Here is a 15,301-nt window from a genome sequence, read left to right as displayed (position 1 = left end):
GCTGCATTGTTCACCAATAGCAAGATATGGCCCAGCCACAGTGGTCTAGTAGTTATGGCGCTCGACTGCTGACCCAAAGTTCGCGAGATCGAATCCCGGCCACTGTGGGTGCATTTTTGGTGGAGGCGAAAATGTTTGAGGCCCGTGCGCTTAGATTTAGGTGCAGTTCCATGATTTAGGTGCAGTTCCAGAAACGAATACAGCTAAGGATGTAATGAAACGGATAAACTTGTCATCACAACATGGGCCTCGGCACCGAAAGATTGTAAACAGTGTTGAAAGCTGAAGAGCAATTTACACTCGAGTCTTTCACTCATAAAGCTGAACGCAGTCGTAGTCCCCACCCTCAGTTATTACTAGATGAAGGCAGGAGCTGATTAATGTGTTGCAGCTGCAGCACAGCGAAAACTGAGTAAGAGTGGAGTTTTCAGAAAAACTGCCTTCACCTGGTAATAAAGATAGCGTCAGTCGTCCCGTAAAAGCTCGAGCTGCATGCACGTTGGTAATTTAGTGATTAAAAGAAGAAAAATTATTTTCAGCTCTTTCAAAGTTTCGTTCTTTTGGGGTTCTTCGGTCAGTGCTGATTAATGTAAAACTATTCGAAAAATATCTGGCATTTTGAATATGTACTATTCGATTTCAGTACTGAATCGAACAGAATGCTATTCGTTATTAGAAATTTTCAAATAATCGCACACCCCTACATCCTAGTGTCCAGTGTACTGGACATAAATACATTCTCACATTGTGAGCAAACTTCTGAGTACAAAGGCTACCTTTTCACATCATTGTCGCAAGATGACATAAGTTAGCTCGCATGATTTAAATTATTTGAAATTTGTGAAGATACTAACTCCTAAAATAATTTTGTATACTTGAGCGCAGCGAGCACGCGAGTTTTCTCGTGGACGACGCTATTACTCTGAGGCTCGTCCATAAGAAAATGTGGCTGAGGGAGGACCTACATTAAAAAAAAAGAGATTGCTCACATCTTAGAGAAGCTGCAAAAGTTGTTTCGGTTCCGATTTTCGCTTTGCTTTTTTTTCTGCACTGTTTTTCTTATGTCCAGTACACTGGTCACGGGGTTGGAAAGGGATGTACATTGGAGGGCGCATGCGTGTCTACATGGTTGAGACTATGTTTATATAGTACAAACTATATTTGCCATTCCTTGTTGAAGGCATTCTTGTTTAGATTTCTTGCATCATACACATAGCCTCATATTCCCAAATTCTGCATGTGTGAAATACATCAGAACTCTAAAAACGAGACATCAAGGCAAGGTGCCTATGCTATGTTTCGCTTGCTTGTGGTATTCTGAATATGCTTTGCTATGGAGGTGACATGCATGAATATGGGTCCAACATGTGCAAGCATGCATGTTTACCTCTTTGCTCAAGGTGATGCGTTTTGGTGGGTATATAGGAGCACATTCATGGTGCACAATGGAAAGCACTGCAAAGCAATCTACACCAGTCTGTCAAGTCCCGATTTTGGTGATATATGTAGGACAGGACTGGCTTTCGTCTCCTTTACCAAGCATCTGCAAGAGAAAGATAACACCTCGAATACTGTCGGCTAGATTTCTCGTATTAGACAATGGTCGTGGGTTTTCCATTTAACTCATTCTAAGATGTTAACTGCTCACGATACTACAGTCTGTCACCCGGGTTCTCGTCACCAGGTTTGGCCTCGATATCCTCCTTCCGTTGTTCCCGATGCTGCTGGTGCTCGTTACTTTGTGGCAGGTGCTGTAGCGATGCAGCGCGATAGTCGTCCTCCTTGGGCGAAGGCGCTATGTCTGGGTCTAGGTCATCCCCACCGGTCCAGGGGCCACCCGTCCAGGGCACTAGCTGGCTACCATCTTCCGAAGTTGTGAGCGGCAGTGTTTCCGCGGGCGTTGTTTTGTCACGCTTCGGCGGCTCCTGCTCTGTGGGTGCCGAAACAGCAAGGCCGCTCCTTTCTTCAAGCTCAATGCGCATTTTTTCAGCGTGCGGTCGAGGTTCGTCGAAGCCGTGTGGCTCCGGGGGGCTGTACTCGGAGCTGCGCGAGCTGTTCGTGCGCCTGCGCACGTTCAGGATGGTGTTCTCGCGCATCGGGTCCGTGTAGCGCGCGTTGCGCGAAGGTGCCATCACATTATTACGCGCCGTCTGGGCCCGCATCGTTGGGGCCCACACGTCTACTTCTTCGGTGTCACGGTCCGCCTGCGCGCCTCCTAGTTTCGGCGGCCGCGTCGGGTGTTCCGTGGCACCGCCCGACGAGCTGCTGCTGAGGTGTCTGCCCTGGCGTCGATACTTCTTCACCAGCATGCTCCGGTCTCCGGGCGCCTTTGGACCGGAACTTTGTGGCGTGTTGGTACCCGAGCCATTGACACCCGGCCCTCCCTGCAACGGCAAAATACCGAAGTCGCTACACGCACTGTCCGTGATGTAAGGATCCGCCTGGTACTCACCTGTTCGGGGCTGTCCGTCACATTGGGCGGCGCCATGTTCGGTGGCGGCGGCGGCACCGCAGACTGTGCTGACGTTGGTACCGTTCGCAGCTCGCGGGCAATCGTGGACACTTCGTTGTGCCAGTTGGCGATGTCTTCGATGAGTAAGCGGATGCAGGTGCGGATATTTTCTTCCGTTTCGACAATGTCGTTGCTGTACGATGTGAGGAAGTCTGTCGCACGGTCGTGGCAGTTGAGGACGCTCCGTGTCATCGTGACCTTGTCCTGCGTCGCCGAGGACAATGTGATTAACGCGGTCTCAAAAACAGCTGCCCGAAACGCGCTTTACGTGGGGAAAATGTTTTATTGTCAATGATGTCATTGGGCGCGACCTTGAAAATTTTTGCAAATTTATTGGGAGCCGTTACCTACCGATCGGTGCGCGCCGGCCAGCAAGCTGTGCTCCTGTCACGTCAATGGATATCTGGACTACAGGGGCCGTATTATGTAAGTATTTCTTCCCTCCGATTTTATTTCGTATCACCAGTCATACAGTCATACTGAGTGGCCGATACAGACAGTGACGAAGGACAAAAAGAAAATTTGTACAAAATACAGCTCCGGAGCTTCGTGCCTCGCGCGCCCACTTCCGTCGCGCAGAGGCACGGCCAGTGATGTTCCATATATATATATCAGCTGGAGTCCTTGGTCGCCATTATCGTCAAAAACCAAACAATATATATATATATATTATATATATATATATATATATATATATATATATATATATATATATATATATGGTTTTTGACGATAATGGCGACCAAGGACTCCAGCTGATGTGGCTTTCAAAGAACTATTAAATTCCCACCTTTACCCCGGAAAGCGGGGATGGGGGGGCAGTGGCAGGCCTTTGTGAGAATCACGTCATCGCTTCATTTTTAAGCAAACACGTACTGCTATGAACATCTCAACCAAATCTTGTAACCTTGCGCGGCAAGGGTAGTTTAGAAGAGAAGAGATTCTCAGGCGCCGTCTTTTTATACAGGGGCCTGTGCTCACTCTCTTCGGAGCTGGCGGCGCCTGCTGTTTCGCGTCAAACAGCAGATAGCATGCTATTGGCTATTAGCCGACATAAATCAAGAGCGGCGTTTTGGATCAGATGCGCTTCTTTCCACGGGGTGCTGCCACGTGCCGGCGCCACGCTCCATAGTCTGCTAACATTACACAGTAGCCACACTAGCGCGCAGAGGGATCACAGCGAGAAAGAGCGATCGGGCTTCATCACACGCGCTCAAGGTCATGACGCGCGCTCACGTAACTCAACGTTTATAGATACTTTTTCAGTTTCCGAACTCCTCCTTTCGAGGCGGGCGCGATTTGCTCCTAGGGAGTGTGGGGGCGCTGCAGTCCAACTTTGCGCCAAGTAAACAGCCGCTCTCCACTCTCCGCTCGTTTCCCTGCCGTCGCAGTCGTGTCTGTGTTGGTGTTCGGTGGTGCCGTTTTTCTTTTTTTTCTAATCTGTGTGTATGCCTCGTCGCCCTCTGTGCGCGTGGCAGGCTTTCACGGTCTTCTGAAGACAATTCGACGTCGACACTCATGCAAACACTCGGACATCCACGACGTAGGACTCTCCGATTGTTGATATCGCGGGCACGATCCAAGCGTTAACCACGTGTGGACGCACCGAGCACATGTGTACGTGTGGACCTTCTGATATCCTGTGCGTGATGCTGTAGACCTTCGGGACGCCATGCCGACGTGTTTTGTGCCCGGGTGCACCAGCGGGTATAGAAAAAAAACCCCCAGAAACGCCACTTTTTCTCTCCGCCGTCGGACCCAATTGTTACTACAGAAGTGGCAAAGGTCAATTCCACGCGCGGACAAACATTTGGGGAAGACGTGCAAGGTATGCGATCTTCACTTTCAAGAAGGTGACATACTGAAGACACATAAGTATACCATAAATTGAGAAGTAGTCGAAATCGACCGTGGTGCGTGGGCACTGAGGAGTGATGTAGTTCCTCGTTTATTTCCGAACCTGCCAGTGTACTTGTCATGCAGCCGCAGTAGACGAAGATCGCCGAAGAAAAGGGTAGCTGTACTACCTCAACAAACTGTACAGCTGCCTTGCGATCTGCCGGAAGAATCCCCTCAACAATACCCGCTCCTTCAGAGAACTTTAGTTTTTCTGACCTAGTGGAAAAAAGTGCTGCACTTCAGCTTCCCCGCAACTGGAGTTGGGCGGTCCCTGAAGAGCCGGGAAAACGTCCGGTAATCATTTTCTGTAATGCAGAATTCAAAGAAGACATCTACTGCATCCTCAAGAGCACTGTCATCCGCGAGGATTTGACCTACGTGGTTTCGGCAAGCGGTAAATTGCTGAATACGTTGCCTTTCGATACACCACTGTGATCACTACAAACAACACTACAGCGAATTTACTGCAGAGTTGATTCACGTATACATTGTAACCCGGGTGCATTTTTTTGCAAGACAAAAGTGCCAAGACAACAACAGTGCTATCAAAGCGCAGAGGGAAAGAAAAAAAGCTAAACTTGTGTGAAATTCGAATGCTCGTGGAAAGTATGCATTAAACATGCATTTTCAATTTCGTAAGCTAAAGGCGATATATTAGTGAAATAGTGTATGATCGTGGCAAGTGTTCTTGTGTCAATAAATTTGTGTTCCTATGTCTTTATTTATTTATTGTACCCTCAGGGCCCAAGGGCATTACAGAGGGGAGTGGGGATATACACAAGGGAAACAATATGAAACAGCAAGGAATAACGAAAAAAATTGCAAAATTTGCGTTTTTTTCTTTGAATGATTCTAAATATTATCCACTGACAGACATCCAAAAATCTGAATACTTGAAAAAAAAAAAAGTCCACTGGTTTATGTCACCCGAAGAGAAAAATAACGTTGTTTCAGTGGGATTTTCAACGAGGGTCGTACCTTACAGCAAGGGCTCAGTTTCAACTTGCTTTAGGGCAGTGCACGCTGAGCTAATGTGCAGAGCGTCGAAGATCCAAATGCTATGACTCGCGGAACCAGCTTTTAAATAACTATTAGCAGAAAACAGATGAGTCGCAGCATTTACTGAGGCTTTTAAGACGTAGCTCATACAGCTGAACTCTGAATTTTGCTTCTAGTGTCTGAAATAACGAGAAATTACAGGGCGGTATACGGCTATTTAATCTACGAGTGCACGCGTAACTTACGCGAACTACTGTTTTTACCGAGGTCTCGGAAAGACATAGCTCGGGTATCTAGGCCCGAAGTTGTACTCCTCGTGCCTAAAACAAGAAGTTGCACGGCAGGGCTCTTTCTTAACCTGAATTCGTCGGATAAACGCTGCACATCGCACCTAGCTGTAGCAGACGACCCTGGTTTGGTTGGCGCAAAGTTGGACTGCAGCGCCGCGGTGGCGGGAACTGCAGCCGGCCGCCTGCTCCCCGTAGGCGAAGCGGGGAGTTCGGAAACTGAAAAAGTATCTATAAACGTTGCACGTAACTTCTTTCCCTCGCGTACCTTCCAGTGCGCTCTTCGGGATGGGAGAGAAAGCGCCTAAAGGGGTCATGCAACTTTTCCATGTAACCATCGAATGAGCTCTTTGTCGGAGTTTATTGCCCCCACGAATCGATTGCCGCAAAAATTTTGATCCGTCCTGTACGAGCTACGCCAGTACTGCAAATCGCTTCGGAAGAAGACCCTGTACAGTCGACACGTCGGACAAAAAGTTGCAACAAGACTGAAACTTGGGCTAGTTGGTCGTACTTCATAACGGAACGGCAGCGCAACCACACACGGACCGAAGAAAGAAGGAACACGGGACATAGCGCTGTGTTCCGTGTTCCTTCTTTCTTCGGTCCGTGTGTGGTTGCCAGGGGCGTCGCCAAGGGGGGGGGGGGGTGTTGGGGGGGGTTGAACCCCCCCCCCCCCCGAAAAAAATTTCTGGCTACGACCCTGGTGGTTGCGCTGCCGTTCCATGACAAAGAGTTGCGTTAACAGATCTAATATTGCGTCGCGAAAATCGCACCAGGCGTCACGTCATGCGAATTACGAGTAGTCCTTTAAAAGCTGCCAACCGATCACAGAGGGCTGAGCTACAATTCATCGCCATCATCAGCCACAGCACCAGCAAAGTGTGCAGGTATACCTATAGGTGCGTGTATTGCCTTGCAGGCGCGTAGTCGCCATTTCGCAGCTCTAATTGCAGTAGGCGCCCTAGGAGAGATTACAACGGCCAATTTCCCGCGCAGACACGTGCCTTCCCTGACAGCATGGTTGAAGTGTCCACCGAGAAGCGAAGTATGGCAGGCGAATGAGAAGGCGATGCGATCGCGAGTCCTGATAACGCTTAGAAGTGCGATTATTTGGGCGAGTTTGCGAGCGCAGAAAAACGCGGATACTGCGGAACGTGTGACATTCTTGATTGAAAGCCTCTTTTGGACCAGTGCCGGGTGGTAGAGCGAAGCCGCTCCCAGCTAACGCGGGAGATAATGGGATAAGCAAAGCGGAAGATTGGGCCAGTTGGTGATTCATGATCGAAGTATACGGCGCGGTAGACAACACGGACAACAAGAAGACGGGGACAAGCGCAGACTGTCAACTCAAGGTTTATTTTTTCACATGATACATATATAACAATGAAACAGAAAAAAATATAAAAGCAAGCTGTTAACAAATAAAACCATACTTTCGTACACTCGATGCACGAGGCAGAAAGTAGACTCATTGGCCATGCGCGCCATTTGCCAGGAACTGAAGCTCTTTATCTAGGAGTGCAACCGACGGTTTGCTAACGCAGTTGTCAGGTTCCCGCGCCATTTTCTCGGCTGTTATTACACGGGTACGCTCATATTTGTGATTATTCACCACTACGGTGCTTTCGAACTGCGCATTGCAACCGCACCTGCTGACATGCTGAGCCAAGAATCCCTCATTGCCATTGCGTACATTACGAGCGTGCTCACGCAGGCGGTCATTGAGGCATCTCCCAGTCTGCCCGATGTAACACGCTCCGCATGATAGCGGAATTTTGTATACTGCATTCGTGTCACACCTGACAAAACTGGATTTTATGCCTGACATTGCAAGAGCGTTTGGGCTTGTTGTTTGCACATGTCATTTTGGCAAGTTGGGAGAGCTTGTAAGGTGCGGAAAAACGACCTTCACGCCTACGCGTTGACCGACCTTTTTCATCCGGTGTGATAGCTGGTGCATGTAAGGGATCACCGCGACTTTGTCACATTTGCTTTTGTTCCTATGTTCAGTACTCTTTCCACTTCTGGGCTTTCTTTTCTTTTTTTAAGGTTTCTGCCACAGAAACGAGAAGCGAATCCGGGTAGCCAGCTTCTTTTAGTCGATCCACTTGACTTTGGAAGCTGGTATCCATCATATTGAAACAAGATCGATCTAGAGCGTTAGTGAAGCAGGAATTCACTACGCCTCTTTTAACCAGCTTGCTGTGGGCCGATTTGAAAGGCAAAAGCGGTTCTTTAGCCCGAGGCTCATACATCCAGCATGTGTGGTTTGCGCTGAACATAAGTTTCGTGTCTAAGAAGCGAATCGAGTTGTTCACTGGCAGTTCGTGGGTGAGGTCTAGTGGACTCAAGCACTCAATATAGGCAGAAATAAAATTTGATGAAATATCGGTTACGCTAGCTGATTCACACATTAAAACTACCAAATAGTCGTCGACAAACCTGAAAATTTGGACGACTTCATCACAACTCAGCCGCTCTTTCAAGTTCCTGTCGAACTTCGCTAGCAACAGGTCGCTCAGAATCGGCGCAATGGAAGATCCTATGGACCACACCATTATTTTTATAAACATCGCCGTTCCATTCTACATAGGTAGAGGTCAGATAGGTAGCCAGCAAGTCAAGAAAACTGATAACACTGACACCAGCTGCATTCTGGAACGTTACGTCTCCTAGCAGATCAACACATTCTTCTATACATGAATACAAGGCGTCACGATGAGCGTACCCGTGTAATCACAGCCGAGAAAATAGCGCGGGAACCTGACAACTGCGTTAGTAAACCGTCGGTTGCTCTCCTAGATAAATAGCTTCAGTTCCTGGCAAATGGCGCGCATGGGCAAGGAGTCTACTTTCTGCCTCGTGCATCGAGTGTACAAAAGTATGGTTCTCTTTGTTTGTTAACAGCTTCCTTTGACCTTTTTTAAGTGCGAATGCACTTTATAAGCGACCCTGAATCCGCCGTCATCCGCGCTTCTCCTCCTCTCCCCTAGCAACGGCGCGAGGAGCGGAGAGGAGCATCTGTAGCAACGGCGCAGCGACGTCACGCCCCACGTGACTGCGCGCGCTCCGCCCTCCGCTCCGTGGCTGCGCGCGCCCTGCGCATTGCCTGTGGTGATGAAGGCCGGCGGCGAGACGCCGAACGAAAGCGTGCGAAGCGAGCCGAGCACCCCGAAGCCGATCTGGCGCGGGGACGCGCGATGCGTGAGCGAGCGCGGGCCCTCGAATTCGATCGGCCGGACGCGCGCTTCAAGCGAGACTTCCTGGACCGCAGCTTCGGATATAGCTGCGCGGTGCGCGGTCGACTGTGGTTCGACAACAACCTGAGCCCCATCTCGAGCGTGCGCAACGCCGCCAACAAGTTGAACGCGTTGCGGGTTCTTTGGAACGAGTTCGGAAGACAGATCATCATCGTCAGTAAAAGTGCTTTGCACTTAAAAACGGCCAGACCTCCGTGGGTCGGCTAGCGCGTGCTCTCTCGCTGCCGTCTCCTTCGCTCGGCTCTGCAGTTTAGTCGCGGGCGCCCCCTCATAGCACCACCCCGTGCTTCGCACTTCCTCATACTCCCCTTCGGGGAAATGCGGGTTTTTTTCTGTTTCATTCTTATACATGTATCATGTGAAAAAATAAACCTTCAGTTGATAGTCTGCGCTTGTCCCAGTCTTCTATAGTAGTCATTGTTGTCTACCGCGCAGTATACTTCGATTTAGATAATGAGAGCCAAATAGATCGCCAGATTGGGTCCACAATGTGTAAGTGTGGCATCTGTTGCTTTGACTAAAAAAAGAACTCGTGCTCTTATCTCGCGCATGGCAGCCAGAGATTGTGTAGGCAATTATTTTTATGTTTTCAGTATTTTTTTGTCACGTCTCCTTTATAATATATGTTAATATGTTGTATCCCTTCAATAAATTTCACTTGTTGCACTCTTAAAGGGACACTAAAGAGAAAAACGATTTTTTTTTTCATATTTGTAAGTTGCTCTTTCACAAATTAGAAATCACCACGCTCGCCGCGAGAGGACGCTTAATAAGTGAGAAAACGTGTAAAAGAAAAAATCACAGCATATCCACGGAGTGAATGATGATGAGTGGGCGAAGCTGCGGAGGTTCATCGGTAAACCGTGAATCTTCCGTGAATTCTGCCCAGTACATCATCACCGACGTGAGATCGGGCGCGTTTATACTAAAGGTTCGATGAGTTATGACGACTTGCAGCGCACTTTAATTTTACATGTACGCTGTGAATTTTCATTGTTTAGAAAACCATTGCTTAGAAAACATCTGGCGTCTTTCGTTAAGCAGCTGGCGTCTTTTCGTTTTGCATTAGAAACATCTGGCGTTCTTTCGTTTTGCTTTTACAAAACATCTGGCGTCTTTTGTTGGTTTATTTCATCAATCAACGGCGTTTTGAACAAAATTTTTATTGTTTAATCACGCGCAGGAGAAATCTCACCAGGCACTACCTTGAAGGTAAAGAATGGCTGCTAATGGGAATGAGAGACAGAAGAAGTCGGCTTTTAGCTAACGCTGCGAATTTTTTATTGTTCAACAACGCACAGGAAAAATCTCCCACCGGCACCACCTTGCAGGTCAAAGCGTAAGACTGGTTACATACTACGCTACGAGGGACGAACGGGTGCCGCTATAAGGAGCTTCGCCCCTAAAAAAAAATGAGGGTGGCGACGCCACCTTGAAATTTTCGCACCGAACGTCGTCACGTCATAGATTTTGACGGCGCCTACTAGGCCTTGGGCTAATCAGTGAAAATGAAGTATATTAGCCTCTGAGGGGGGCATAGACTTAATATACCAAGTGTCAGGAAATTTAATTGAGCCATGTCGCCGAAATATGAAAAATACAGTTTTAAATCCGTGACGTCACGTGCGGCGATTTCGGCGCGAGATTTCAAAATGAAACTCGGACGTCCACTTTCTCCTCTATTAATAATCCTATGATAGTGAAATTAACGACGTTAGAGCTCCTAGAGTACCATTTATCAATGTAAACCGATTCATTGTTTCACTTAAGCGTCCCTTTGAAGGCGAAGCTTAAGCGTCCCCCAAGCTTCCTGTGCCTATTCCCGTGGTCTATTCTTTCGTGCGGTGCGTTTGTCACATATGCGAGTAATTCTACAAGAAAGGGCGTTGCTAAGAGGTACACCACGTTACGGGTTCACACGTGCGTTAAACAGGCCAGGCGTGCGTACTACATAACACGTACATTGCTGAACACGAAGCCGCCGTCGTTGACGCTGTACGGGTTGAGTCCCGTGCGACCAGCGGCCAGCGCGTCCGACATCTCGTCCAGGTAGAGACGCAGCTTGCAGTAGCCGATCGACATGACGGCGGCGCAGAGCAGCGCGACCGTCACGTTTCGCCAGGTGAGCAGGAGGCTGTCGTGGGCGCTTACGCCGCTGCGCCTCCAGGCGGTGCGGCCCTCTTGCGTCTCGGGTGCCACGAAGAGCACGGCCACGGTCCACAGGGCCAGTGAAGTGAAGAAGGCGCTCGAGTGCCATGACATGGTGCCGCAGCGGCGGTGGACATCATTCCGCGCCTTGCCCCGCGCGTCTCACCATGGCACAATGCAGCCGGCGGATACCACCATCTTTATTTTTCTTTTTCCTCATCGTCACATCGGTTCCGCAGTGCGCGTTGGTTCAACACTGGTTCGAACGCTGTCAAGGATGGTGGTTTCGCGCAATTTCGATGAAGGGTCTTAGACTGTGCCGACCTTTCGTGGTGTACGTTACACGGCCCAGCCCTTCACAAACAAACGTTGTCTACTTAGACGTCTCTTAGTTCTTCTGTTCCATTGCGATGCCAAATTTCGTCGATCGATTGAACAGTGAAACGCGCGATGAACATCGTCGTGATTGCGAAACTATATGTAGTGACGACTGACGTCGAAAGTGTTCGGTTCAACGTCACGTGTGCCGCCTCTTGTAGTGCTCAAGCAGCCAGCAACGACACGAACACTTGGCCAAACCCCATAGCGGGTATTAGCCAATCTTGAAGGTAAACCGATCCAGCAGCGTAGTCTAGTCGATATATCTTATAGGGTCTACATCCACGAGGCTTCTGGCTGGCTTTCTATACCTACTGCGAAGGGAAGGCAAGCATTATCGAAAGGTTTTATTTTTACCGCACTGTGTCTGCACGGCGCAAGGACATCTACGAGGGATGTTGCGGCCTGTCTGCAAGACATTGCACTAGAGTCGAAACATAACGAAAATCATTGTATGAAACCATTAATCGTATATGCGCATCTCCTTCCTATCTTTCCTCTTCCTCCTCTTGCGTTGCTCTTTTTTGTCCCCTTTCCACCTTCCGATGTTGTGGTCATAGCAGGCCAGAACAGTTGAGGCTTACCTCTTTGCGCTCTTCACCGCGTTCCAATGCGCGCGCGGTTGAAGCGAACAGACGATCAGACTGGTATGTTGTAAAGGACGCGTGTGCGCGGTACACGCTGTCCAAGTTAACCGTGACACCGTCAGAAGGAGAAGCGATGCAGTTCGGCCGATGTCAGCGAACGCTTGCATCGAGGCGCCCTAGTTCGGCACGCGCTGCCGTGGCCTCTGGAATTTTGCACGCGACTTTAAATAAGCCGAGAGCGCAGGTATCGGTCAATGGAAACTTAGTTGCACGACTTGCGCGAGATTCTGCAAGTCAATGACGTCATCACTTCGCTAAGTACGAATGGCGTCCCACGCAAAGCTCTCGGTAACTGCCTCGGAAGGTCTCCCTTTATTTCTCTTATACCTGTGTGTGTGAGTAGTATATAGCGCTGCAATACAGCGAGAATTTATGAGGGTGCGCCAACGATGACTTCAAAGGAAGACCGCTTCGGGTGCATTGCGTGTCGGTTGTTTCGTGTAGCATCAGCGTGTTTATGACCCCATGTGTATCGCAGTGCGTCACGTACTCATGTTTGCTACACTTCGGCCTCGAGACAATATAAACGAGAAACGATTGTACAGTTTCAAGCTTTCGTCGAGCTTGGAGGCATTTTAATAATACGGAATGAAGGCTGGTGCTACCTTTAAAATCAAAACTCGAATATTTATTTATTTATTTATTTATTTATTTATTTATTTATTTATTTATTTATTTATTTATTTATTTATTTATTTATTTATTTACAGTAGAGGCTGCTAAAGTAAGGTAAAAAAACAGTCTATCAAGTAAAAAAAAAAGAATTTCACAGAAAAGTCGCGAAGTTACATACAGCAATGAAGAATTACGTTAGCTCACAAATTACATTACATGATAAGCACTTTTGCAATACACACGTGAAGAATGGTAGCTGAATACGTACATAATTTTCAAATACCGTACGTGCACAAATAACAAAACACACATGATGCAATATTCACAACAAGGTTCAAAGTTAGGTATAGGCAACGAACTGGCCAGGAGAGATCAGTATACAAGGATATATCTAAGTGCACATAGTCTGCCAACAGCAGTGTCACAAGTAAACTTCTTCTAGGCGCTTTCTTCGCCTGATTCTTCTTTTTAATTACGTGCTGTACGTTTTTCACAAGATAGAACGGTAAACGTGTGTAATCTTCGAAGGTTCAGGTTCTTTCGGGGAAAGAAGGGAGGGGGATGCTGTGGCGTCAAAAGGTACACTATCGTGCACATTTTGAGTCCGCTGTATAGCGTATGCTATCGGCGTTCGTTCTCCCACGTGCATGAGCGAACGAGCTTGCGTCACGTTCACGTCACGAACTCCACCTCCCCATCTTCTTTCTCTTGCCTCTCCGTTTTGCTTCGCGGCGCATTACTATAGTGTAGGCATTGCACATTCCGCATTGAATTGTTAACCGAAGTCACGCGGCCATTGATGTTGCACGCAGTATATACGTGTTGAGCAGGGCATTCCTACGCGTGATCATGACTCTCGCTCCTCTGGAGGAAGGGCGCGTGGATTTTTGTATCAAATTGCGACCGTTTTCTCGTCACGCAGCCGTTTCATACGTCGCAGACGCAGTCGCTACCGCGTGATACACCGGCCGCTCTTGTTTGCTTGCAACGCCCAAGCCTAGTAGGGGACCTTTTCGCAAATTTAATATTATGTACAGAGGATTAGCGTGTGAAAAGTATACAATATGTTGATGAGACAGAGCCGTGACGGGGACTGATGATTAATTTTGACTGCAATGAATTCTTTAACATGTACCTAAAACTAAAAACTAAGTGCGCGTGTGTTCTAGCGCTTTGCTCCAATCAGATATCGATAGGTGTTGACCGACATCGAACCCGCGTCCTCGAGTTTAGCAGCGCAAGGCCTTTTTAACAGGCAAATATCCGCGTTTACAAGAATGCGACAATATAGAGCACATCGCATCGCACTTCGAGCGTGTCGCATCTATGTATAGTTGGCGATGCGCTAGGCGAATCGCTGACGGGTGTAGTCCTTTTTCGCGATTGGTGGAAAATGCCGGCGTATCGCATCGACGAAAAGAGGATAAGCGAGATGGCTGTTAGCACGCCCCGTTTTCTAGCGAAATTCACTCGCCGAAAACAGGTTTTGGCGTGTCTCAGGTGCAGCCGGATGCGCCAGAAGTATACATGTACGCCTTCGCACAGCCGTGATGCGGGGAAAATAAAAATAAATAAAAGGACGCGATGCGCTACTATTTCATTCGTGTAAACGCGGCCACTGACTGTATAGGCTACGCTCAATGCCGATACTCTTCGCGCGAAATATACTCCGCGGCGACGTCGCATTCAGCTGTCGTATGGAGATCACATTTTGCCCAAGGGGTGCACGAGAAGGAACGAAAAATCCCGTCGTGCGAGCGTACTCTCACTTCAACCCGTTCCATGTGGCTCCTCCTAAAACATTCCAAAGCAGTCTTGTTCTTGATTGCCCGTCTTCTCGAAGAACATGAAGTCCTGCGAAGATGAGAAGTAGATTTATATAACACTCATCACAGGCAACGGGCACACTAAATTACAAGAGAAAGATAAACCCTGTATAAGGTTTCTAGAAAACGCTAACGCTGGCATTTAAATTTTGTCTTTATTTTTTTAACAGGGTGTGACGCGACCTGTTAAGTGTGTAGAACGACTTGCAAGCAGAAGGTAAGTTTAACCTGCACCAGAAATGCCGTATTTCTGGATTTCTTGTTCAAATATCTGAAAGTCAATGTCGACTGCAATTGTTGCGTGAACGGTTATAATACTCGGGCACACGCTGCGTCTCCGAAATTTGGTTTGTTACCGTAGAAATGAGTTCAGTTTGCAGACGCGTACGTAAGAGAAGGTAAACCGACAACACAAGCGGTGTTGTCTTGCTCTTGTGCCCGCATCTGCACGACTAACCTTTTCTACAATGAATCCCTACCTACGACAAACTCAGATTTCACATATCTAAAGATTGTTCAGTCTTCTTTTTATTATTGTTTTTGCTATACTCTTTCTGAAAATCGGGAGCGTCACTTACGATAAGGAAAGCTGCACCGATGAGCACTCCCTTTATGCTGGTGTCCATGTCCATTGGAAAAGAGATGCCAAAGTTTTCTGCGTCTGTGAAGGCCTCCTTTAACAGGCCGGACCACTGCTTAGATATCCTACCAACTTGCGTCTGTCCAT

At 48.1% G+C, this 15,301-nt stretch overlaps 1 protein-coding gene across 1 annotated transcript; it reads right to left on the bottom strand.

Moving 5' to 3' along the window:
- Positions 1 to 1,437: 1,437 nt before the first annotated feature.
- LOC119385824 (uncharacterized) lies at positions 1,438 to 11,271 on the bottom strand. The gene is made up of 2 exons (XM_037653201.2): positions 10,923 to 11,271; positions 1,438 to 2,716 (listed from the first exon to the last, which is right to left on the bottom strand). Exons 1-2 carry the CDS (start codon positions 11,220 to 11,222, stop codon positions 2,300 to 2,302), a joined length of 717 nt encoding a protein of 238 aa, XP_037509129.1. The 5' UTR covers positions 11,223 to 11,271; the 3' UTR covers positions 1,438 to 2,299.
- Between the last annotated feature and the right edge of the window lie 4,030 nt (positions 11,272 to 15,301).

This window comes from Rhipicephalus sanguineus, chromosome 3, assembly GCF_013339695.2.
Source record: "Rhipicephalus sanguineus isolate Rsan-2018 chromosome 3, BIME_Rsan_1.4, whole genome shotgun sequence".
In the NCBI taxonomy this organism is placed as follows: Eukaryota; Metazoa; Arthropoda; class Arachnida; order Ixodida; family Ixodidae; genus Rhipicephalus; species Rhipicephalus sanguineus.
The sequence above is the reverse complement of the archived record's forward strand: the minus strand, read 5'-3'. Positions and strand labels throughout refer to the sequence as shown.

What these genes read in the sequence shown, in the direction of transcription:
- LOC119385824 (XM_037653201.2), bottom strand. Translation starts at nt 11,222, where the DNA reads ATGTCATGGCACTCGAGCGCCTTCTTCACTTCACTGGCCCTGTGGACC. An exon ending in GCGGCTTCGTGTTCAGCAAT is followed by an intron (nt 2,717 to 10,922) that starts GTACGTGTTATG and finishes TCGGCGACGCAG; the next exon opens with GACAAGGTCACGATGACACG.